Raw genomic sequence first — 26238 nt, 5'->3', positions numbered from 1 at the left:
CTTAAATGCAGTTTCCCGCTGAGATATGCATCGATAAACCTTGGGAATGTCGCGCCAAAGACAATCCCATTGCGCGGGTGTGATGTCCGTGGACAGGTCAGACTGCCATCGGGACTGATAGGGATGTAAGGCGACCGGCAGGGGGTTCTGGAGAATGTGATACGTACGGGAGTAAAGGCCCTTGGAGTTATCGAAAGAGCGGACCAGCCGCTCAAAGGGAGTAAGGGCATGTGCGGCTGCTTGAGTCAGAGACGCATGGCGTAACCAGTGCCTAAGTTGCAAGTACTGCAATCTGGCCCCTTCGGGGAGTTGAAACCCCTGTTTGCAGTGTTCAAAAGATTTAAAGGTGTCGCCTGCATAAAGGTCCCTGATTGTTCGACACCCGCCATCCAGCCACTCGGAGAATACAGGAGGGTGCAAAGCAGGCGGGCAGAGAGTATTGCCAGCAATGGGAGTGTGATGGGAAGGGAAGGTAGTGAGGTCTTTGGGGACGGCTATCTTGTCCCAGATGTCGAGAACTGTCTTCCTGGGGAGAGCAATGTACATGCTGCGGGAAGGTGAGGCCCGGGGCTGCCATGGGAGGTCCCATATAGAGCGCCCAGTCATCGCCCTGTCCATATGAAACCACACCTTCTCACTCTCCCATGCGATCCATTCTGAAATGAAGCGTAAGTGTGATGCCCAATAGTATTCTACCAGGATTGGGCAGTCCAGACACCCTCTATCCCGGGGTGACATGAGTATTTTTTTTCGAGAAACACCGTCGATAACCTCCCCAGATAAACCTAGTCAATTTGCGCTGCAAGCTGAGAATCTGATGTTGCGGGATGGGGTGGGGAGAGATTGAAATACCTACAGAATTTTAGGTAAGATGGACATTTTAAGCGTGTGTAATCGGCCCAGCCACGAGAGGGAAAGGGGCCTCCAGGTTCTCAGGTCCTCTAGCACAGTCAGTCTGCATTCCTGCCAGTTGGCTTGTGACCAGGTGGCGAGTGTGGGAGTTAGATGGAGTCCAAGGTATCTAATGGAGTGAGGGGCCCATCTGTAAGGGACCAGTGTCTTTAGCGTGGGAAGCTCGCCACTGGAATGGTGAGGTTCAGGGCCCAGGATTTGTCATGATTGATCTTAAGACCAGACGCCTGCTCGAATAAGCATAAAAGATGGTAGAGGGCGGGCAAGGATCAGTGGTTGGGATAACGTAAGGAGGAGATCGTCTGCAAACAGGGCAACCTTATGTTGGTGGCCTCCAAGGGGGATGCCATGGATGTCGGGCGCCTGGCGAACAATAACGGCAAGAGGTTCGACCACAAGGGCGAACAAGAGGGGAGGGAGGGGGCAGCCCTGTCGCGTACCACTGTGAATCGAGATGAGGTTGGTAACTTGGCCATTAACCCGGACCTGAGTCGTAGGGGAAAGGTAAGGGGCCATGATGCGAGCCACCATCAAGGGGCCCAATCCTATTTTGCATAGGACTGCTTACAGAAAGGTCCAATCCACTTGGTACGAACGCTTTCTCCGTGTCGAGAGACAGTAAGCAGGCAGGTATGTTTCAATGATGTGCCTTCCCAACAAGGTGCGCTATTCGTCTCACATTGTCTTCCCCCTGAGCATCAAGCATTTTAAGATACTTCTAACATCAGGCGACTTGAATAAACAAGTTTGGTCACGCAAACATAAAAAGGTTGAAAGGGCCTACATATGACCTTTAACTTTCTGAGCCCACCGCTAAGTCTTGTTGGGCCAAAGATAAAGCAAACAAAAGAGAATTCGATTATTTAGCCTGTAGGAGAGCAAAGTGACGGTTCCAAGACCATAGCACAAATTAATATCAATAATGCCAGAAGAGATGCATTTAATTGAAGGGTACCTAACTGCAAGAATCACACTCATAACATCACCAGGCAAGGCGAAACTGCTGAATTGTCGCTGGTCAATCTCCATGCATGGAGGTGTAGAATGTTAACATTCAGTTACAGTACCCTATCCTGTTGCGGAGTTAGGAGGTCCTCCAGGGGAAACAGATGAATTAGGTAGTAAATGTTCAGTCTCAATAGATCAGGGAACCATACCCCCTGATTCAAACTGTGGCTATCAAAATGACTTGAGTCTAGTTCATCCAGACCTTCAACTCGAGGCACAAGAGGCTGCAGAGGAAGTGTGTACAGAAACCATGTACACTGCTACTGGCAGAATGCGTCCCAGGGGACCCTCTTGGCAGGAACACAAGCATGCAGTAATCTGAAAACACTGCTCTTCCTCAGCATAGGCGAAAAGATCCAGATAGGGCACACTTTAATGGTCGAAGATGTTGTTAGGCACTCCAGAATGAAGAGGCCATTTGGTTTTGCTTTTGTCGCCCTAAGTTAAGTTGGCAGGATATGCCCAGACTAGGGTCCCTTGCTCACTTTTGCACTGGGTTCAGGCTAGCCTGGCTGATGACGGCTGATTAGCCAGAAACCTGTCCCAGGATGCTTGTTTCTGGTCCAGGGAAGACATGGCTTGGCAGTTCTGGCTGGACTGTTCCCAAGAGGTACAGGGTCAGACTAATTTGCATATGGCCATGTCTAACTGGGGTGGCGGAGTGAGCTAAAAATGATGATGGATTAACCTCTTCCCTGCGGGGCTAATTCCCCCGCTGTGCTGGGGGGCGCGCGCAGCGCCCCGGTGCTCGTGACTAGCTCAGCTGGTCACGCCGCACGGTGGCGCTGTGCTGATGATGAGCTGAGCTCGTCACGACCACGCCCGTTTCCATAGAACGCTCAGCACAGCGGGGGAATTATCCCCGCGTGTGAGCGCCGCGCGGGTCATGACAAGTTCAGCTAGTCATGAGCACAGCGTAACTGTGTCTCAGGACGAGCTGAGCTCGTCATGAGCATGGGAGGGGTTAAACCCAGATCAGTTGACTGGGGGTAGATGCTTGCATTGTTCAACATTCTGTCCATCATCCCCTTTGGTATTGATTTGTGGTCTGGCAGCTAACATCCACTGAGCTTTGCCGCCCCAATGTTTAGACACTCCATAAATGATTGGCTAGCAGGGAGATCCCTTGACGGTTGAGCCATCACCAAAGACACAGTGCCTACCACCACAAGATCCAAGACCCCAGATCCCACACTGCCCTGCTTGATGCCGTACCACATGCAGTCAAATTGTTGTCAGAGACCTTTCTTTGAGAGACGGGAGAAAGGCTATCAGAGCCAGCCGGAAAGCATGGAACTCTAGGAGGCGGATATAGAGTCTTTGTTTCACTGGGGACCAAAGACCTTCAATTTCTTCCACTCCCAGGTAACTGTCTCAACCCAAAGATGATTCATCTCTCACTTTGTGATCTCTGGATGGGGTACAAAGAATGGACTGCCACATGACAAGTTGGTATTCAATTGCCACCACCAAAGGTTCTGAGAGGTTTTCTCAGAGATGCAGATGTTGTCCAGAAGCGAGCACTTGGTGTTGCACCCAATGAAACAAGAAGATTCACTGCAAGGCCCGAATTTACCAGTGAGCACAATGGACCATAAAGATGCATGAGGCTAGCAGTTCAAAATGGCTCGGAAGCAATCTCACCCAGATCCAGGACTCAGCCTGAAAAATCAAGATCATAGCCCGAATGTCCTGGACATGTTGCAAGATGGAATTGCCTTGAATGCCCTTGGTGAAGGGAAGCCTATGTGTCTGGTAAGATAGGACTTTGGCTCACCCATGTAAATCAGTAACAATGAAAGAATAGTGACTGTCATTGGGAGGATGTCTACGACATAATGCGGCAAATCCACATTGAGCAGCCAGTTGTCAAGGTACATACATTTATCCCTGACCTGTGAAGGTTGGCCACTACCATTGCTATGACCTTTGTAAACACTCAAGGGGCAAGGGGAGGGGCAGAAGGGAAAATTGGCAAAAACTCACTAAGAACCAAAGATGAGTATGTGGGACTGCAGGACTGGCACATCCTGCAAGTTCAAGGAGGCCATTCTATCCCATAGACCCAGGGTTGACCATTGTAAACCATTCCTTTCATAGAGCACGACAAAGATCAAATCGGCCAGAGACCTCTGTCCTTTCTGAGCACTGGAAAGTAACATCAGTAACACCCCCTCTTGCCATTTTCCGATTCCAGTACCCTCTTTATGGTCCCCATGGCCAACAGCATCTTGAATTCCTGCTAAACCGTGGCAGCATATTCTGCTGAAACTTGAGTAGGAATGGGTAGGATACAATGGGAGAATGCGGGCATATCCTTTTTGAACAATTTGCTGCACTTACCGATCTGAAGTGCTGGATTCTCAGCCAGGTAGGAAACAGAGTCATGCCCCCCTACAGCTGTGCAAGGTCCTGCAGGGGGAAAGCAAAGTGGTTTGGAAGCTCTTTCAGCAGGTGAAAAGGAGGTGGAAGATCATTGCTGTTGGAAGCACCCGTGACTCTGGTCGCTACCATATCCACTGCATCCGCAAAAAGTCTGTGCTGGCTGCCAAACTGATTGAGAGGGCTGGGATTTTTATTAGGACAGACCACCCAAGTAGCCATTCAATTTTCTATATTGTTGGTAGACCTGGCAGCCCAGTGAAAGCAAGTTTAGGAAACGGGCGACAAGACTACTGTCTTTAAAATGTTCTTGTGCTGAATCAGCCTCTTCTATAGTCTAGATGAATCAAAGGTCATATCCATTAACGATGCCTGCACTTCACTGGAAAACGCAGTAGCTCGCATCCAGGAATGATGCTTGACCATCACACGGGTGCTCATAGCTTGGCCTACACAGTCAAGGCCAGCCCTCAACTCGCCTTGTCCATCCTGAATTGTTTGGGCAAACGCGGTCCTGAATTCTGTAGGGGAAGTTGGCAAGATCTCGCTGGCCATGTGCCAAAAACATATTTGGTAGAATGTGTCAATGTGCTTTGAGTCCCTATCTGGTGGCATTGGAGGATATGTGTTTCAGTTAACCTTGCCCATGGACGTCTAGACCACTAAGCTTTCTGGGAATGGATGTTGAGTGAGAAAGGCCAGGTCACCAGAGGCTGGTTTTTGTTGTCGAGAGGTGAGTGATTGACTGGGTGAGCGTTACAAAAATGTGTTCACATATTCTTTTATGTATTTCTAAGGGCCTCTTTGAAAGGCAGCAAAGGCTCCTATACGGCAGGCCAAGTCTAGAAGAATTCTTTATCCGTAGGTAGCAGTAATTGAAGCACTTCAGCTGCTCTGTGGACAACCACAGCAAAGGAGGAACTTTTGTCCGTTGGTGGAGATTCATCTTCAATCTCAGGAGTAGTGCCCAACCTACCAAACATTTTGTGAGTCCATATACAATCCAGAACAGTAGATTGATACATAAACGTCATCATTGTGTGATAGGTTCTGAAGCGCATTCAAATCGGAGGCAAACAGGGGTACTAGCCTCCTATAGTAGTGCTGACTAGGGAGAGGCTGGTGATCATCCAATGTTGGAGGCTGCACTTTGGTGATTTCGAAGTGCAACATAGATCTAGCACAGGCAGACATCAGCTCTTGGTCAGACATTGGTGATGAGACCGGATTTGGTACCGACGCATTCAGGTCGGGGCAGTCAGAACAAGGTTGTTCTCAGAGATGGAGCTGAACTATGGCTTCGTGCCAGAAATGAACAAGGAAAGTGGCCCAGTGGAGTCAGTTTGGTCCAGAGAAGGATCCGCAAGCAAAATTTTCACTGATGACATGCTTGGCTTCGTGGGACCTGAAGGCACTCCATAGGGAGTCTGCCTCGGCTTGAAGAGCTGAAACATGGCCTCCTTAACGGCCTCTATCTGCTACAATTCCGGCGACAGCCAGGTGAAATTGGGGCTGCATCAGAATGGGCTCAGAGTCAGAGGATGTCTGTGGAATCAGGCCCTTGGAATTCCGAATGCACAACTTCTCACCTGTTCTGGAGGGGTGAGAGAGGAACGAATCCTTCTTGGCCTTCCTGTATTATGACATTACCAGGATAGAGTTCAGCACTTGGAGCAGGATTGACGTGGTGATTTCTCGACCAGCTTCCCTGCTTTTACTTGGATCAACCAGCCAGTAGTGGAGATGGTGTGGTGGAATGTTTGCAGCGGGAGACTGTAGAGCTGGAGTTGTGGGCTGAGACACAGGTGTAGAAGGCATTCTAGGTCGCTGAGTAGGAACAAGGAAAATGAAAAGCACCTGGGAGCCTAGCATAATACTCCGACACCTGATGCAGCTTATTTATCAAATTCACTGGGATACTCATAATGGGTTGACAACAGTATTGTGGTTCTTCATAATATTCATTATACATTTGGTCACCATGGGGACAACCATGTCTTCAGGGAGTCTTCATCTTCTTAGACCTCAAAATACCTACTAGGGTAGGTCCCCTTGATGTCGATCGTGCCTACACTGCTCCTTCTGCAGTTACTGTATATGAGTTGGGCTAGCCTGTAGTGGTCCCAATGGAATTTCCTGAGATTTCCCTTCTGTATCAGTCTATAAGGTGGGCATGGTGAAACCTTGCTAGGAGACGTATCCTGAGACTTTATAGGAGTTGAATGTCTAATAAAGGATCGTACAGCTGTTTTTGTGAATTGTCCAGATAGTTTCGCCAATAGAATTGTTATATAGACACGGTCTTCATTTATTTTCAAAGTTTTATATAGCGCGAACAAGATCTTTGCAGATATCAGAGCGCTTTACAGAAAACAAGGGCTAGGGGAAACAAAAGGGTGATTAAACAAACTATTGGGTACAGTATAGTAGTCGGTAGTAAGTGAATAGCCAGATAGGATAGCAATCAGATAAAAAGCATAATACAAAAAGGATAGCAATCAGTTAAAAACATAATACAAAGTAGGATAGCAATCAGATAAAAACATAATACAAAAAGATAATCAGAATAACAAAACCAAAACGGAGCAGAGTCTTCAATCCAATAAATCATCATTGTGGACGTCGCTGATGGTAGGGATGTAGTTGTGCTCCTCAAGGGTTTAATTGACAACAGTGTGTCAGTGACTAGAGGTGTTGAGGGTGATGTCATCTACGTAGGCATCATGGTGGACAGAGAAGCAGCAATGGAGTGTAGATTAAAAAGTTAGGTTGTGACTGTATCATTGGAGGCTATTGTTACCGGTTAGCACCAACAACGTCTTGGAATGTCTATTCTGAGCATGATGTGCCCCTAGAGATACTTTAAATGGCCTGCATGGCTATCTCTTGAGTTTTTTGGTGGTCTTTATCAGCAGTTATTGCAACGGGGATGGCCACTGCTTGATAAACCTTGCCTCATTGTTCACCTTCCAAGTGCTGTTTGAGAGAGGTTTCCTCACCAGAAGATAGATGTTATGAGGTTTTCTTCTTCTGAAAGTATCTGAGCAGGCAACACCCCAAGAGCATTTACGGTTTCAGTGGAAAAGGTACAACAGATTTTGCAATACTTGGGTTGATACCAAAAAGAAAGAGAACAGTATATGCACCCAGCATGTGGATTATTAGACTTGACAGCCTTTAAGGGGGGTATTCCCCCAAACGTTCTGCTTTCCACGTCCATTTTTGCTGAACTCATTTTAGCTGGCCGTAGGACTCTGTGCACTTTATCACTGCTAATTAGTGCTAAAGTGCGTGTGTCCTCGCCTTTAAACATGTTAAAACTGGCATCCAGCCAATTGGCACTTTTAATTTACTTGTAAGTCATTGGTAAAGTGGTAACACATGTACCCAGGGCCTGTAAATTAAATGCTATTCATGGGCCTGCAGCACTGAATGTGCCAGCCACTTACGTAGTCTTCTAAACAGGTCTTAGGCCTGCCATTGCAGCCTGTGTATGCAGTGTACACTGCAATTTCGAGCTGGCCAACTAAACCTTTTGTCAGGCCTAAACCTTCCTTCTTAGTACATGCAAGTCACCCCTAGGGTAGCCCTTAACAAACCCATCGAGCAGAGTGCAGCGTATTAAAAAAGTTAGGCATTTGCTTTTAACTTTTACATGTCCTGGTAGCTCAAATTCGTTTTTCACTACTGCAAGGCCGACCTCTAGCACAGGATAACACTGAGTTAACTTATTATATTTAATAAGTGAAAACTTTCAATTGGGTGCAGGTAGAAAGGTTGATTATGGTGTGTAAAGTATTATAATTTAAAGCCTTCTTTAATGGTAAAATCGTATTGTAATTCCCAATTGTGAAATTGCCACTTTGAGAAACGTTGAATTTTCTTGTCTAACCATTTGGTGTCTGCTGCTTGTATCCTGGGTCACGTGACTAGGGTAGCTGGCAGTTGGTCTTTGTGTATTGCTCTCAGACAGTGATATAAAGTGACGATAGGTGTTGGCAGAATGGGCAGCTCGGACTTGAGGCAGAGGAGCAATCACCTAAAACATTTGCACATCACAAAGGCTCAGCCCGAGCACACTGAAAAGGGTTAGACACTACTCTATTGTGACCCCAGACAATCTGGGGCCAGGGCAACGAGGCAAGAAATTCCAAAAACTTCTGGGGATGGAAACCTCCAGAACCTTCTCCTACTTCAAAGTGGGCACCAGGTATAAATGTTGGACCCTCTGACCCAACTCAACAGAACACCCCTGGAAGACCCAGAAGGACTGCTGTACTGTTCTGCCTGAAGGACTGCTACTCTGTTACCTTGCTGCCTGAGTAGGTAGGACTGGACCTGCATCTTGATCCAAGTTACTCCAAGGTAGGGTGACGAGAGAGAGAGGACAGAGAGAGAGAGAGAGAGAGAGAGAGAGAGAGAGAGGAGAGAGATGAGAGAGATGAGAGAGATGAGAGAGATGAGAGAGATGAGAGAGATGAGAGAGATGAGAGAGAGGAGAGAGAGAAGAGAGGAGAGAGAGAGAAAGAGAGAGAAAGAGAATGTATATGCACACACATATATATATTTAAACTTATGTGCATGCACACACACACACACACACACATTTACAAGGATACATTTACTTAACTTTTATCAACAGCAGGACCTCCACCATTTGTCCCCTGCCCACCTCCCACCCTGTCTCCGCTCTACTGGGAGCATACAGCCGAACTGCTCGTGCCGCTGATGGAAACAGAATGAATTGCCAGTTTTTTTCATTCTTTTGAAGCGCCCGTGGAAGAACAGCATACCTTCCAAATCTTCTTACAACTGCAATTACCTGACCTTTGTCTGAAAACCCAACCATTATTCAAAATAAAAAAATGCGTCGGACAGTCCACAGAAAACCGGGACTGTCCAGGGAAAACCCCGATGTCTGGTCACCCTACTCCAAGGGCAGGTTGGCTGGCCTCCTGATTAAAAGCCTCAGGGATAAAACAGGCTCCAAACACCTTGAAAACAGCACCTGGGCTTAGTCTGCTGTGAGTCTTATCCCCCAAGTGGTGGCACTCCAGTCGGGACCCTGGAAAGTAGACCTGAAGGTTCTGTACCAGCCCAGCTGTGGTCATGTGGTCAGAACTGACGCTGCACCTTACTTCTCTTTGCAACTCTGCTTTGGAACCGCTGCTGCGCAGAGCATTTCCAATGCATGACTTTGCATCGCAAGACCCTCCGCACCAGAATCTTTGGTGACGACACAGCACTCCACATTGCAAGCCCTGCAAACTCTTCAGAACCGCTGGTGCGCAACACATCATCGACAAAGGGCTTTGCATCGCAAGCACTCAATGATGGAATCCTCAGTGACACAGGACCTCGCATCACAGCTCCTCTGATTTGCCGCAGCGTGACACATCCTCGATGTGGGTTCTCGCAACGCTTTGCAATCAGGATGTAAGGTACTTCTGTTCAGCAGGCCTAACTCGGCACCTGGATCCGGCCCGCGCTATATCACGGTAGGCCTGAACTTGTGACTTTGTCCTGGCCCAACACGACCAGATAAGCACAGTTGTCGCTTTGTACTTCTAGGTACTATTTTTACTTAAATCTTTAAAATTGCATAGCTTTGCTTCTACCAATTGGATTTTTGTTGTTTTTGTGTCAAATTTATTACATTTTACTCATTTTTCTAGATTGGTGTGGGATTTTTCTTCTCTTGTATTTTCATTTTATTACTGTTTCAAGTGCTGCATAAGTAATTCACACATTGCCTCCAAATAAAGCCTTACTACTTTGTGTTAGGCTACAAGACAGTTAAGCACATATTAATTTGGAGGCTGCTTGTGTATAACCCTGACAAATTGTGGTTCTTGCTTGAGTAGGGTTTCAACCCTCTCAACCAGTAACATCATTTCCAACATAAATATTTGTGTACTATCTCTTTGAAAAATGAAGCAGTCTTTTTTTGTATTCTTCCATCCTGAGAGAAAACTAATCTTCCACAAAAAAGAAACGCTCTAGGAATTACAGGTTACCAGTATATAAAGTATCAAGTAGCTTCAAATGAAGGAAAAAAGGATTCTGAGCAGAGCTCTGAAAAGGACTCTATTCCTTCCAATTTGCAGTTGAAAGTAACCTCTGGGATCGCATTCAGTTTTCAGTCACCTCATTGACTGAAGTATGGGTCTTTACAAAGAGGTGAGGGGGGCTACAAAAGTAATGTTTTTAAGTGTGTTCCTATTTAAATGGGCCGGTCTGCTAAAAGTACAATCATCATGGGACGTCCAGCTGGATGACTAGGAAAGATTCAGCTTGTGTATCTAGGAAAGATCTAATGTTGAAGAATGGTTACTTTCAAGCTGCAAGAATATGATATGACAGCAATATGTAACAAGTTAGTAAAATGGAATACACAATGTATATACTCATAACTGGTCCAAGGAGCATTTTAAGTTCAAATAAAGGTATTACTAGTGCTGCATAGTACTGGGAAGGGAAAGCAAGTATTACATTTAACAGATGGCCAAAATCAAGCATGTGACAAAAACTGCAGATACTTAAAATTAAAAAAAAGGCACGTTTATGCAATTAGTTTCCTTCTTAACTGAATACATAAGGCAGAAGATAGTTTAACAACTAATTAGCCAGTGGCCCGCTCATGTACAATTTACATAACCCTTACAATTATCTTCTAGCAAACGTATCCTCCACAAATATATTATTTTGAAAGATTTCTCATTCTGAAACTATGGGCCTATGCTTTTCATTTGTTATAACAGTGTTTGAAATTGTTCTTAACAATATGAGAATTAATAATGGAAACATTACCTAAAACACAAACGCCGATTCTCAAAAGTTCAGAAACTCAAATGTGATGTTAAAGGCTCGAGCCCATCTTGATAGGGGGTTGTCCTCTTGGGGACGATGTTCAATATAAACAAGATACGTGTGAAAGGTGTCTTGCGCCTTTCAGTATCTTCACACTTTCATATGGGATATTCAAATAACAGTTTTGTAACACCACCGCAGTGTTAAGGGGGTCAAATTATGGTGAAGGATCCTTTCTTTTTCCAACTGGATATCACATCTAGTCTGTATGGTGGCATGGTGGTTATTCTCATTTGCCTCTCTTTGGTAGAATATTTTAATGGCCAAAGTTCAAATGCTTTACAATGGCATTAGCAATGTCACATATATTAACATTCAGTTATGTGTAGTTAAATGTATGGACGAGAGTAGCCTGTCTCCTTCGCTACAGCATTTGTGCAATTTCAGAGCTGGCAGTAAGATATGCATTTTATTTCAAACCTTTCCCAATGCACAACTGGGTCAAAGCACTGAAATCGCAGACCTCCTCTACAAGACCACCATTTTGAAGATTAAAACGGTTAGAACAGTGTCAAGAATCATACTTTTAATTAACATTTTACACACGTCGCCTTACATTTACAGGTATATAGCGATCATATATGTTGACTGACTGGATGCACCACCTTCAAATTCACTTTGCTGATAAAAGAGTGCATTCAGCTAAGTTAGATATACAAACGTGTTATTGTTTCTGAAAATGTAGACACTTTGGCAAAATTAAACAGATCTTACTTAAGGTGTTTTTGCAGTGTAAATGACTGATAATACTTTGATAGAGATAGTTTCGCAGAATACAGAAACTCTGCTCAGTAATCACGGTATGCCTCGCTCACTTTAGATCATGGAATTTATTACAATTCATTAGGAGTACTCAGTTACAATCGAAGTAAAGGTTAAAGACCTAAAGTTGAAACATTACCTGATCAAAGAGATAGACAGTGACATCATCGAAGAAGCTGACTGCCTTCTTCTCCTTCCTTTCCTCATGAAACAGCCTTTTGGATGCAGGTACAGGCAATTTCAGCAAACTTCTCAAATCCTTCCCATCATCCTTATCCGTAACAAAAATTGGAACAGGATGCACTATGTCATCATCACTATCGGAGCTAAAACTCCTAATATCATAAGCTCTGATGTCATCGTCTGAATCATCGCTGTTTTCATCCTCTTCGTCTGCATCAATGCCATCTTCTAATGATTCCCGCAATTCACTGGCATCAAGTCTGCGAAGGTATTTTCCTTCAACATCAGGTTCTTTCAGCTTTGGTATCTCACTGTGTAATGATAATTCTTTGTCATTGACCAAATCTACTGTTGTGGAACTATCAGCAGAACCCACACAGCTTATTTGCATAGGGCTGGATGTCCAATCTGTGTCTATGAAAGGGTTTGATACCTCAGTAATGTGAACAGTTTTAGCTTGAGAAAAATTATCATATATTAGATCTTTATGTTCTGGATACTGCATGGCTAGAGGCATTTCCTTGTCATATTCTCCATAATACGTCTGCTCATCAGTATCAATGTCTCTTTGAAGTTCAAAATGTTTATCTATTCCTAGCTCTTCCTGTAATGCACTACTGCTAGCAACAATGCTGACCGGACTCTGTATCTGATCTGTAACATTTCTATGAAAAAAACTATAACCTAAGTCTTCTTTGATATTAAAGTAGTCATTAAAAGGCTGATCCTCTGCTATCAATGGTGGAGGTTTTGATGTCACACTTGCAGTCTCTTCCAATTTCCGTTCTGGCTCAAAATCATTATCGGAAAAATAGGCAGAATCCCTGTATGAATTTTGCTTTAAGCTGGAACAGGTCTTTGTAGTGGGCAATTCAAGATGGTCTTCATTACTTTCAATATCAGAGCAATCTACTGCTTCAGAAATAATAATTACTGGGGTAGGCGACAGAGAACCAACATTGTCAACAACTGTACCATTTAGCACAGTGCCTTTATTTGGAGTGCCAGCAGAAGTTGTGTGAGAGGTCCATTCTGGAGACTCAAGATTTTCAGTTTCATAACCACTGTCAGCAGGTTTATCAGGTGGCAAAAGTGCATTAGGACTTTGGATGTCTGAAGACCCCAGACCTTCGTGCTCATCCAATGAGTCTAGAGAATCTGGAGTTTCAGCTGAACGTTCCAAATTTTGAGAAGGTGCTGATAAACTGTCCTCTAAAACACTGTCTTGACTTATGGTATCTGAAAATTGAACAGGCTCTACATGCATTTCACTGAAAAACACCTTTGGCGTTTCTGGCGGACATGAACTTTCTATGCTGCTCATTAGTGTTTCAGGTGCAGGTTCACTGCTCACCTTAACAACAAAAGGCTGACTGAGAGGATCATCACAGTTGCTGCCATCCATGGTAGCAACATGTTTTACTTCACTGATTATATTACTTTGCGGAATTTCATTTTGGTGAGTTTTACTCTTGGTCTTTAAATTCAAAATTTCAGGTGCAGGAATAAGATCTGTACTGAAGTGCAGTGTTTTGGTATAACCAAGAGATAAATCAGTTGATTCAACCTCAATTTCTTTAGAATAGTCATAGTTTGATGTTATACCGTCACTTACATGCAAGAGGCTATTTTTAGTTTCTGAACTAGGCATTGTTCCAATTGCAGATGAGCCTGCAAGCACCAGCAAGTCTGAAGGTGAATCCGAATTACTTCTCAATGTTTTTCCTTCTAGCACAGGGCCGACGTCTTTATTCACACTGCCACATGTATCAAACAACGAAGACAAATTTGATTTCTTATCAGCTAACTGGAGTTCGATGTCTAAACTATTCCTATCTGAGGGTGTAAATATATTTTTCATGAAGCCACCTTTTTCCAACTCTAACCGGAAATTGCCAGTGATGTCCTGGTCAAAAAGAGGGTCCCTCAACAAATTCTTCTCTTGAAGAAACAAGAAGTTATCAGTCAATTCTTTGTTTTTCACTTTCCCAAAATGAGACAGTGGCATTATTTCATTGTTATGGTAACCAGAACTTTTATGTTCATTGTCACAAAGTGATAAATTACTTTCTACAAAAATACTCGAACCAGATGTAGCAGATGAGATTTCAGGATGCAAACCATTCACCTTTGGCAGATCAAATACATTATTAACCATTACCAAATCTTCAAAATTCTCGTCCTTAGTATGCATCCTTTGGGATGAGTAAACATGGCCACTAGAAACATGCAAATATTCAGGTTTAGTGGAATCTTTCAGTTCCACTCCAGTGTGAAACAAATCTACATCTGTATTAGATTCCTCGAAGTTTAGATCCCCGAGAACTATAAATTGTGAATGTTTCCCAAGTAGACCAACTTGATGATCAATGTGTGAACTGGAAGAATGCGGTTTATAAATAGCCTGGTTGATTCCAGTATTTTCCTCTAACTGGATGTAATATTCATTTCCACTTGAAGGTTTATGAGCATCAAAAACTGGAAGTAAACCTGGAACGATAATGGCGTCATCTTGATTAACACAATCTTGCAATTCATGGACAGGCTCTGCAGATGTTTTTTCAAAAACATTAACAGGTACAGGAACAAAAATATTCTTGTAGTCCACAGCCGTATCCCGATCAGTATGGTTTTGTTCCTCATAATGATCATGTTTTGCTGCTTCCCAGACATATTCAAAGCTGAGTCCCTGGCTTGTCTCTGTTACTGTAAGGACCTCGTCCATCTCATGGTTGAGCCCATCAGCCGTAAAGTGCTCTAGAATAGGAAATGCAGAGTTTGTAGAAAGTTGTCGATTGTTCGTGTTTGGCTTAAGAGAATTCCAACGCTGTTCAAAATCAACTTCAGAGTCCCTTTGGCTTTGCATGCGGAGGTATGTTAGCAATCTATGTACTTCCTCTGCAGTTATTCTTTTATCCGATGGCAGCCAGCAAAACTGCAAAACTTCATACCTGCAAAAAATGAAGAAAAAAATTTGTAGCTATTCTTTAAGAAAAACACAGGCAAAATTACACATTTCCATCTGAATGGAAAACACAAAATGTAAATAGAGTATAATTGATCCACAAACATTTTGAGCCTTGGACCAAAAATACATAGCAATGTCACCAGAGAGATCAAGATATGCTACACAATTTTGCATGTGTTTCCAAGTGTGTTTGGGTTTAGTTTTGGTGCTCTACATTGAAAGCACGGCTCTCAAAGAGGACTAGTTTTTACACTTTAAAGATATGATAAATAAATTAAATATTATTGATTTGTTACTGCTGTCCATAATGAAAGCAAAAAAGCATCACTTGTGTGCAATTTGTTACCCAAGCTGCTTAAACAATTTTGAAGCATTTGATCCTGAATGAATTTTCCTAGTAGTCCCTGACTTGCATTTTAGTTTGCTTTCTGGGTCAGTGAACGAAGTTGATGTGGAAGAAAATGTACTACTTGTCAAAACAGTATGATTATGTTTGGAATACCACAGTCCAATCTTTTCATTCATTATGTCACCAAGATTTTGTTTGCATTCATAAATCAACATGCTACCATCCACCTTGTATTAACAGCTATTACGATGGTCAGCAATTCTTATGGTTATGACCAGAACGCTATAAAACCCAGACTGTGCAGCGTTGGAACTTTCTGCATAGACATGAAATTGTCGAAGTCAACACATATTCTGTCAACCGCTGCATAATCGGCTGATTTTACACAAAATAGTTGTTATAAAGAAACACCAAACACTGGTCACTTTCAGATGCTAATTGTTGTAATCGATCATTTAGAGAAGTGACAATGTTGACCGGATAGCATAAATATCCCAACTGCCTGGACTGCGGAAAGGCAGGTGAAAGGCCATTAAGCTGCAGGAGAATCCTTAAATGTAATTGATATAGAATAAAAAGAATGACTTTTCCGTTGTCATAATTTCTTTTGTTCAGTTATTCATAAAAAAGATCATTAAAAACTTGTTCTAAAAGCAGCAGTTATTTTAAGAGAGCACTCCAATTTTAAAAGATTCACAAATGTGTTAGATTTTGTTAAATCCCATGTCTTGAAATCTTAAGTAACATCTAATGATACAGACCCATAATAAATACAAGGTGCTCGGCACTGTTTTGCAGATGTATTTTTAAAGGAAAGTGGTGCTTTAGGAGGGCTCTATAATGTGAACTAGGGCAAACCCCCAAAACTGAAGACAAGTTTTAGAACAGAAGTGGGATGTGCAAAATGAAAGTAGCACATCTTTTAGTACAAACTTGTATACACAAAGACCTATGTATAGAATTACTTTCATAAGAAACCCATGTATTTCCCTAGCGCTTGAACTGCTTCTGTATCATATCACTATGTTAAAATGATAAAATATCAAGATAATACTGTCAAATAACTAATATTTCAACAAGAGGTCACTGGGGGCTTTGGGTAATAACTATAACAAAACAACACACTGGTCCCTAGTAACAATATTTTAGATGAGGCAGGGTTGATTAAATGACATCACAAATAAATGCATAGTTAACTACTGAATACGCCAAATTAAGCAACTGATGGCGTATTATGACATTGGCGGTATATTATGCCACTAGTTATTTGACAGTAACATAGAACACACTGGTTCCTAGTAACAATCATTCAATTCTGTGAATCAGGCCATTTGCCACCAGAAAAATGCATTGTACATCTGGCCTTTGGCTTCCAGCAACTGTAAGTTACATTTACATTACCCACTGTCGAGTTCCATACACCTCTTTTATCACATAACATGTAAAGTGCTCTGATACCTTCAGGTCTATCAATCGCTATATACAACTCAAAATAATAATAATAATAATTCTCCCAAGCATTCTGTCAAAAAGTAAAGAAAATGGCAATAAATGATGTCAAATTGCATGAATTTGTAATAGATGGCAAAAATAGGTGTTTTCTGGACAGCTCACGACAATCCTTGTTTCCAGTAGACCGCGTACGCATAGTGTTTCAGAATTTATACTAACAGCGAACATTTATCTAGTGCATTGTTAAAGAAAACTTCTCTATGCACTAATTGAAAGTGGTATTCTCCTTTCAACTGAATTTTATTAACTGACAAGGATAAACATCAGGGAATTTTCTGAAATTTGCGACATATAGGACGCAGACTATGTGGTAGGTGTGTTAACTCACTAACTTATTAATATAAGATTTGAGTGTAATGGAGACTGGGTGTCCCTATTTCTTCAAGCTACCAGGGAGAGCACTTTAATGGTACTATTGGAGGAATGGTAGTTAAGACTCTATACCAGGTGAAACAGTGGCATCTGCTGAGAATGCTAATAATGAGCTAAAAAACACCAACTCTGGCAGGGCTTTAATGCTGTGCAAAAACCTACACTCTCTTGAAACTGTAACAAGACTCATTCCACACGAAGTACTGACCTAGACTCGAGCTAGTAAAGAATGGTTATCAACCTAAATTGAGTTAGAACGTGAGAGTCAGAGCCTCAGAAGCATGAAAGAGAAAAAACACAGCTTTACCATCGATCGGAATAAGGTTGCTCTAGCTCCGGTTCAGGGAGTCTAACCCGTTTTTCCTTCACCACTTGTGCCAGAACTTCACCATCACAGAGGTCAGAGTAAGGGTGAACAGCACCGTTTAGCAGTTCCCATAAAGTCACACCAAGAGCCCTGATGGAAATAAAAAACATTTTGAAGACAAATTTGACTTAACACAACTTTGATTCAACATTTACGGATTTCAGGATTGAAACAATAAAAATAATAGTTATTTGGAGTTTATGCTAATTTTGTCGGCATCAGACCTTGCTTTATTTACCAACAGCTCCCATGTTTGTTGTTTACGGAAGAGAACAGTGTTTCATTCAGATATACTACACATAGCAAATGAATATGGTACCGCTGCCATTGTGAAGGTTGGAAGAGATCTAAAACAGAAACTAGAGTAATAAGAGATATGATCGTTTTATATGAATGCACATATTGGAAGGGAGCCTTTGGGGAGGTGCGTTGCAGAATAAAAAGGAGTGTCTCATCGGGAATATTGCCTTAACAGTGGGCTGAAGGGCATCCTCTCCGAGTACCACTTTGAATGCATGATGGCTAGATGGGGCATATACATTAGAAGAGAAGGCATGCTAATGGTGTGAGCTTAATAGACAAAAAGCACCACAAGCACAAACAATTATGACCGATCTGCTGGTGGATGATTATGATGCCCATATTTTCAACGAGAACCAGACTGGTATTCATACAAATGCTTTCGTGCAACAAAGACACCCACCTAACACACCCATACTATATCTAAATATATTCACTTAAAAATACAAAGGTTACAGGGACGTTATAGTTAGACTATCATTTCACTTGCACAAAACAAGAGAAATTCAGCAGTTATAGTTACCTCAGCAAACTGTAACTCGCGCCCTTGCAATGTACTGCTTATGCCCTCACATAGTACATCACTCATGACCTGGTCAGTGACATCACTCATGACATCTGAAATGACATCATCCAGTGAAATACTGACACACCCATAAAACAGGTCATACACCCACTCACACACAATCGCTAACAAACTCATTCACAAAACCCATACAAACACTCACATCTCATCACTCATCCATACAGCCAGTCACACATCAACTCACCCGTAGAGCCACTAACGGAACCACGAACTTTCTAAAAATTCAAATAAAGCATTGTTTGAGACAACTAAACAACTGGCTGGTTGTCTACCTAACCTTCAACCTCCCTCCTCCCAACTGTTCTGTGATGCTTTGGCCAACTACTTTTATGACAAAGTTAATGATATCTATGCTGTCTTTGCCAGCTCTGCAAAAACGCCAGTAAATATTACTTCTGAGAAGGCGAGTTCCTCCACAACCGGTCCTTCTCTATCTCAGTTTAAGGAGCTCTCTATTACTCAGGTCAGGGATTTTCTGTCACCTATTAAATCAGGCTCTGCCCTGGATCCATGCCCTTTTAAAGTATTGCTACCAGTGTTGGAAGTTCTGCTCCCAGCCATCACTAATATATGTAATACTCTGATTACTACAGGAGTCTACCCCGCTGACCTAAAAAAGACATTACTTAAGCCACTGCTGAAAAAACCAAATTTAGACAGGAATGAGCTCAAGAACTATCGACCGATTGCCAATTTGCCCATCGTGGCCAAAGTTGTCGAAAAGGCCTTAAACGCCCAACTGTCAGCCTTTATAGAACTCCATCATCTATTGGATGATTCTCAGTTTGGTTTTCGCCAACATCATGGGACGGAGACGGCCCTAATCAAGGCCACAGAGGATATCCGAATCATTCGTGATGCGGGTGGCACTGCGGTCTTGATATTGTTGGACCTTTCGGCAGCATTCGACACGGTCGATCATGCTATTTTGATCGACCGTGTCGAAGATCTGGGGATTAAGCATAAGGCTAAGACCCTATTGGCATCCTTCCTTGCCGAAAGGACTCAGGTGGTTACCATAGGGCCTTTTCAGTCTACCACCCTGTCCCTGCCATGCGGAGTACCCCAAGGCTCATCCCTGAGTCCGACACTTTTCAATATATACGTGTCGGACCTTGCCAATACCATCAGAGCTCATGGGATGAGCCTTACTTCCTATGCTGACGATACCCAGTTGGTCTTGGCCATCAGAAATGACGGACAAAAAGTGGCTGATAACTTCAATCTGGGCATGCAGGCTATAGGAAGTTGGATGGCCACCAACTGCCTTAAATTGAACTCGGATAAGTCCGAGGTGGTCATCTTTGGACACTTATCCCCAGATTGGTCTTCCCGCTGGTGGCCACAGTCCATGGGTTCACCGCCCACCCCAGTCAGCAAGGTGAGGAACTTGGGTGTCATGGTTGATGACAGGCTTACTTTTTTTCCTCATGCAAATCAGATTGCCTCCTCCGCATTTTATAAACTACGAATCATCAAAAAAATCCTCCCTTTTCTCCCTATTTCAGCTGGCAAAACCTTGATCACGTCCTTGGTCCTATCCACCTTGGACTATTGTAATGCTCTATTCCTGAATGCCCAAGAGAGAGTCCTCAACAAGCTGCAGACCATTCAAAATGCTGCTGCCCGACTGTTGGGTAACATCCCCAAATTCCAATCAGTCTCAAGCACTATCAGAGAGTTGCATTGGCTCTCCATTAGGAACAGAACTAAGTTTAAGGCTCTGTGCATTGTCTATAAGGCACTGCACAACCAGGGACCAGCCTTTCTGACTCAACAACTTATCCCCTACCGGCCCGCTAGGTCCCTGCGGTCCTCTGATCTCTTCCAGCTGGAAGTACCCCGTACCAAACTGGTCTCATGGGGTGACAGAAGATTTCTTGTTTCAGCACCTAAGCTCTGGAACTCCTTGCCGCTAATCATAAAGAACAGCCCCTCCTTGTGGTCCTTTCGAAAACAACTCAAAACTTGGTTATTTGACCAATAATTAGTTCTTCCTTAGGGCTGAATTTAGCAGATACCAGCGCCGAGATTCCCAAGGGCCTTTGTAGCGCTTTACAAATGTTTAAATAAATAAATAAATAAATAAATAAGCCACTCATGCACCTACTCACTTACTAAGGCAGCTAGTCACAGATTCAGTTATAGAGACTTAGACACTTACATACCCACTCATACAGCAAATGACACATTAAATCAGTTAACCATACACCTACTCACACACTTACCCATACAGTCACTCACACAGCCAATAGCTCGCCCATACAATTACTCACACACTCAGTTACTTATACATGTACTTGGTCACCTATACAGTGACTGAGGCTACCATATACTTTCTCTTACAACCTCTCTCACACTCACTAATACAACCACTCAAACACCCCTTCGCTCACACATACAGCCTCCTACGCACCCACTGATGCACTGATACAGTCACTCATGTACCCTGTCACTCACCCGTACAGGCACTTATAAATCTACTCAAAGACCCATTCAGCCACCCGTGCACCCTCTGATTCACCAGTTACAATCACTGAAACACCAACTCAGTCAACTATACAGATACTCACACAGCTACTCACTTACTCATACACGCACAGACACACCCACTTGCTTACCTTTACAAAAACTCACACACCCACTATATACTTAAGTATACTGTCTCTTATAGACCCAGTCACTCTTCTATACACCCCTTACGCATCCACTCACTTACCCAGGCACTTTCACAGCGAGTTACCTTAGTATATAAGTTTAACACTCAGTACGTTTTAGAAAACACTCACAATCACTGGATGATGTCATCAGTGGTCATTTCAGATGTCATCAGTGAGGTCACTGACCATGTCGTGAGTGAAGTAATACGTTAGGTCATAAGCAGAGCATTGCGGAGGCTTGAGTTCTATTTAGCTTAGGCAACTAGAACTGCTGATCTTCTCTGGTTTTGTAGGAGTAAAATTTCAACCTAACTAGAACGTCCCTGTAACCTTTTGTTTTTTCAGTGAATTTCAAAGTTTTTTTAAATTGTATTTCCTAACTATAACGTCCTTGTAACCTTTGTTTTTTTCAGTGAATTTCTAAGGTTTTTATAAATGCTAATTCCTAACTATAATGCCAATGTAACCTTTGGTTTATTAAGTGAATTTCAGACACCACCACCTTCAAAACTTATAACTGCAAAATGGGTTATAACCAACACACTAAACACATTACTATCTAAATGACTATAATAACATTCATAACTCCATTAATATCGCTGTAACACAGTGTATAACTCTTTCAGTGGAATCTATGACTGCATGCATCACAGTATCAGTAAGTCTCTCATTCACTGTATAAGTATTTGAGTGGATCTGTGAGATGGCCAATCAGTCTATCAATGATTCTGTAACAAACTGTGGGACTGTGTCAGTGAATCTAAGAGTGGGTGCATCAGTGTCACAATGGGTATGTGATTGGTTGCATGAGTCTCTCAGTTGATCTGTGAGTAGGTGCATGAGTGCTGTTGTGCATTTGTAAGTATATGACTGTCTGACTGGATCTGTGAGTCGATACATGAGTGTCTAAGTAGGTGTCTGAGTGAGTGAGTGCATGGCTGTGAGTGAGTGCATGAGTCCCTCAGTGGGTCTATGACTGGCAGTGTGAGTGTCTGAGTGGTTCTGTCAGTGGGTGTTTGGTCTCTGAGTGGGTCTGTGATTGGGTGTATGTTGTCTCAATGGGTCTATGAGTGAGAGCATATGTCTCTGAGCGGGTAAGTGAATAGGTGCATACATGAGTGTCTGAGTGAGCCTATGACTGAGAGGGTGAGTGTCTGGGTAGGTCTATGAGTGGATGTATGAGTCTTTGAGTGGGTGAATTAGTTGGTGCGTGTATATAGCTGAGTAAGTCCGTGAGTGGATGTGAGAGTCTCTGAGTGTATGAGTGTGTGACTGACTGCATAAGCCTCTGAGAGGGTCTATGACGGAGTGTGTGAGTAACTGTATGGGTGTATGAGTATCTGTGAGCGGATGTATGAGTGTCTCAGTGGGTCTTTCAGTGGGTGTGCGAGTGTCTCAGTGGGTCTCTGAGTACATACATGTGTGAGTGGGTCTGTAAATGGGTGTGTGACTGAGTGAGTCTGTAAGTGGGTGCATGAGTATCTGAGTGGGTCTGAGAGTGGGTGCATGAGTGCCCAGGTGGGTCTGTGAGTGGGTGCAGGAGTCTCTAAGTGGGTATGAGACTGCGAATGAGTTTATGAGTGGGTCTCAAAATAGGTGTACGAGTCTCTGAGTTGGTCTGTACATGGGTGCGTCACTCCGAGTGAGTCTGTAAGTGGGTGCATGAGTACCTGAATGAGTATGTGAGTGGATGCATGAGTATCTGAGTGTATATGTGACTGGGTGTGTGAGTGGGTATATAAGTGTCTGAGTGAGTTTGTGAGTGTGTACATGAAGCTATGACAATTACTGGAGTGTGTACAAACGTTTTAAAAATATTTTTCACCAATATTCACGATGAAGTTGCGATAGTCGCAATCTCCCTGCGATGGTACACGTAGGAGCCGTGCTGGAGGTCGCGTCGTCATGAAAATCGCCTGTGATTAAAATAAATCCATTTTGGACACATAACTTGTGTCACTAACACCCCCATTTCTCAAACACAAGGTCAGAGTACCTCCACCCTGACCCCTTATGTTAGCTTACACACAAATTTGCAGCCCCGGGAACCGTTCCCGTACACTAAAATGGCAGCCGCAACTTTCTGTTCAGGTTGCGTCCGGCCATTCAGAGAATTTCCGCAGGCACGCGTTTTCGTGATTAATCGCGGAACTATCACGAAATATCCACGGTCAGACATATCACTATAATTTTCTACTGTCCGGATTTGCACAAAATAACAAAAAGCACAATCTGCGCAGCAACATCTACCTTCCTGCCAAATTTGGTGTAATTTTGTCCCGTGGTTTGAGCTGTAGGTTCGACAACGCGTTCCTATGGGAATTAGCATTACAAACCCACCCTTATTTCGCGTCCCTATTTCTCAGCCCCCAGAGCACAGATCACCCTCAAACTTTCCCTGACACACAGAACATACTTTGACACTTTTTTTAGGAAAATTTCATGAACATATAGCAAACGACGCCAAAGTTACAGGCAAGTCAAAAAATGCTTTTCCTATGGAAACTAGGTCTTAACTATAACTACCTACTAGCGACACAGTAGGTAATATATATATACATATAGATATATATATATATATACACACACACATACACATATAAATAAAACACACAAACACATATATAAACACACACCCACACAGACACACAGACCTATACAATTCTGTCTGATGAGAAACTTGCACCAGCATTCAGGTGAGTGTTTAATGCTCTTTATTCATTTATATTTATTCATTTCATTAAGGAACATACACAGTATGTTTTAGCCTACAAATAAGCTCTGCTCATGATGGGCAAAGCTTCAATGCCTGGGTTTTCCTTTCACTCTGCAATCAGGAGGCAGGGACGGATGAGGCGCACTTGACTAAAAGCAAAATGTGACCCATGGTACGGTGTGTAGAGCAGTTGGGCGTATGCATGGCTTCCACAGGGATAAGGATGTGCAGGAAGCAGTTCGAAAAATCAGAACCAGAATGGATAAAGTGTCTGAATTGACAGACGAGGACGCTCTTTGGGAGGGATTCTCTGAGTTTCAAAATGGTATGATTATCTCAATCATGCATAAAGAAGCTAAAGAAGAGAGCCTAAAACACATCAGACATTCTATTTTGCAGTTCATGGCTTCCAATGCCCTAAATAGTCCAGCAAATGCGGCTACTTCTCAGGAACGAGAAGCATAAATTGCCTTTTTAGGTCTCGCCTACGCATCGCGCATTGGCTGCATAGGAGGACCTTTAGCCGTCGCCCTGCTCTTATTGGAAGCACATACTTGTGCTTGTGGCGGCATCCACCTTGTGGGAGCGAGCAGGGGCGCGCCACAAGCATGAGTATATACTTCCAAAAAGAGCAGACTGCGTGCGCACGCACACACGCACCACTCCCAGTCTTATCTAATTTGCTTCCAAAGTTTGAGTACTGTTCATTCTGCTTAGAATTCCAAAGTATTTCACAAACCTATTTGCCATTGGCATCCGGTACCGACTTCATCCAGCTAAAAAGAATGCGCCGTAGGGATTGGTCAGCTGACTCCACCCGCAGCATCATCAGTGGTGTGTTCGAGCGCCGAGAGCCACTCAGCATATCTCTTGTCACAACGCGTCATGAACTATGGCAGTCAGAGCCACAACTCAGGTGTCCCGCAGCTCTGCGAGCTTTCTCCAGGGGCTTCCCTGTGTCTCAGCTGCAGAAATTCCCTTGTCTGCCGAGGCCTATGGCCGTCTGGTCACCTCCTGCTCCTACAAACCACCAGGGCCTGTGTCACGCTCCGATGGCGTCTCCTTGCTCCCTGTGATATTCATTCCCTCTTTTGAAGTTGCTGGTAGCCCTCCCCCCACCCTTCTGCCATTCCAATTTCATTTGTTTGCCTAATTGGCAGGAGCTGGGATAACAGTGTCGCTGCATTTATTGCAAATTAATAAAATGAAGGGGTTCGGAGATGGAAATGTGGTTCCCTGGAAATGTAATTAGATGTGATCATAAACAAGTGTTGAGCGAATGCCCTCTCCTTTTACACGCTTGTTTGCTCTCTCTTAACTTTGTCGCAGTTAGGATAGCCGCGCTCTACTTTGCCATCCATCCTGTCACCTCCTTGCTTTGACCTCTCGCTTTCTATCTCTCTCCCTTTTTCTTTCTCTCGCTGTCCTTCTTAGTCGTTGCCTTTCCTTTCTCTGGTTTTGTTTGTCCCTCCCATGAAGTACAGCAATTCTACAATGTTTTGGAATGGATGTGTGACACCGCTTGAAAGGGAACTTTATTTCTTTTTCTTTCAGCATTCTGCGGGAGTAAATATGTTTTTCCTCTCGATCTTGTGTGCTTGTCCTTTTAAATGTCTAAATCCACAAGTGCTCTCTCACCTCCCCGTTTTAATGCTTTTTGTGGCTCAACCATGCTCCCCCAAATTCATGTCTGAGTCTCACACCCTTCACTGGTCCTACATTGCTACAGACACCCCCCCCACTCACCCTCTCCACACACACACACCATCACACACACACTAGTGTACATGTGTGATTTATTTTTCCATGGATGTGTGCACTAGCAGTAGTGGTTGCGAACCTGAAAAGACCTGCCACACACGTCTACCCTAACACAAATGGCTAATCAAGACAGCCACAGTTAAACAATGCCAAAACGACATGGTAATGCTGGTTTTACTTTAATACACAAAGGAGTTTTCAGTGAATTGGGGAAATTATCTCACATTTCACCTTTCTGGGGTAGACCTGAACACAGCTACGGCAATGGCACACCTCACTTCAGAGTGTACAAGCAATGCTAAACCAGATTTGTTTCTACCAGACCTCTCAAGCCCTGACAGGAAGGGTAATGAAACTATGGGGGGTGTTAGTATACTTTATTCACGTCCTTCCAAACACAAGGAAACACATGAGGCGGATTCAGGAATGGTTAGATAACCAATGGTCACAAGCCACGAGAAATTGGAAGGATCTAGTGGTTGGAAAATCTAAGGTAGTCCGGAAATCTGGTGATTGAATTCAGACAAATA

At 43.3% G+C, this 26238-nt stretch overlaps 1 protein-coding gene across 1 annotated transcript in view; it reads right to left on the bottom strand.

Moving 5' to 3' along the window:
* Window positions 1–26238, bottom strand: part of LMTK2 (lemur tyrosine kinase 2) — a 250906-nt gene that overhangs the window by 30947 nt on the left and 193721 nt on the right. The window contains exons 10-11 of the mRNA XM_078665164.1: window positions 17626–17775; window positions 12074–15068 (exon numbers count right to left, since the gene is read on the bottom strand). Of these exons, the coding sequence (XP_078521290.1) occupies window positions 12074–15068; window positions 17626–17775 (3145 nt within the window). The remainder of the gene's footprint in view (window positions 1–12073; window positions 15069–17625; window positions 17776–26238) is intronic.

Source organism: Lissotriton helveticus, chromosome 10, assembly GCF_964261635.1.
Source record: "Lissotriton helveticus chromosome 10, aLisHel1.1, whole genome shotgun sequence".
Taxonomy (NCBI): domain Eukaryota; kingdom Metazoa; phylum Chordata; class Amphibia; order Caudata; family Salamandridae; genus Lissotriton; species Lissotriton helveticus.
This window is presented reverse-complemented; position numbering and strand designations above follow the sequence as displayed.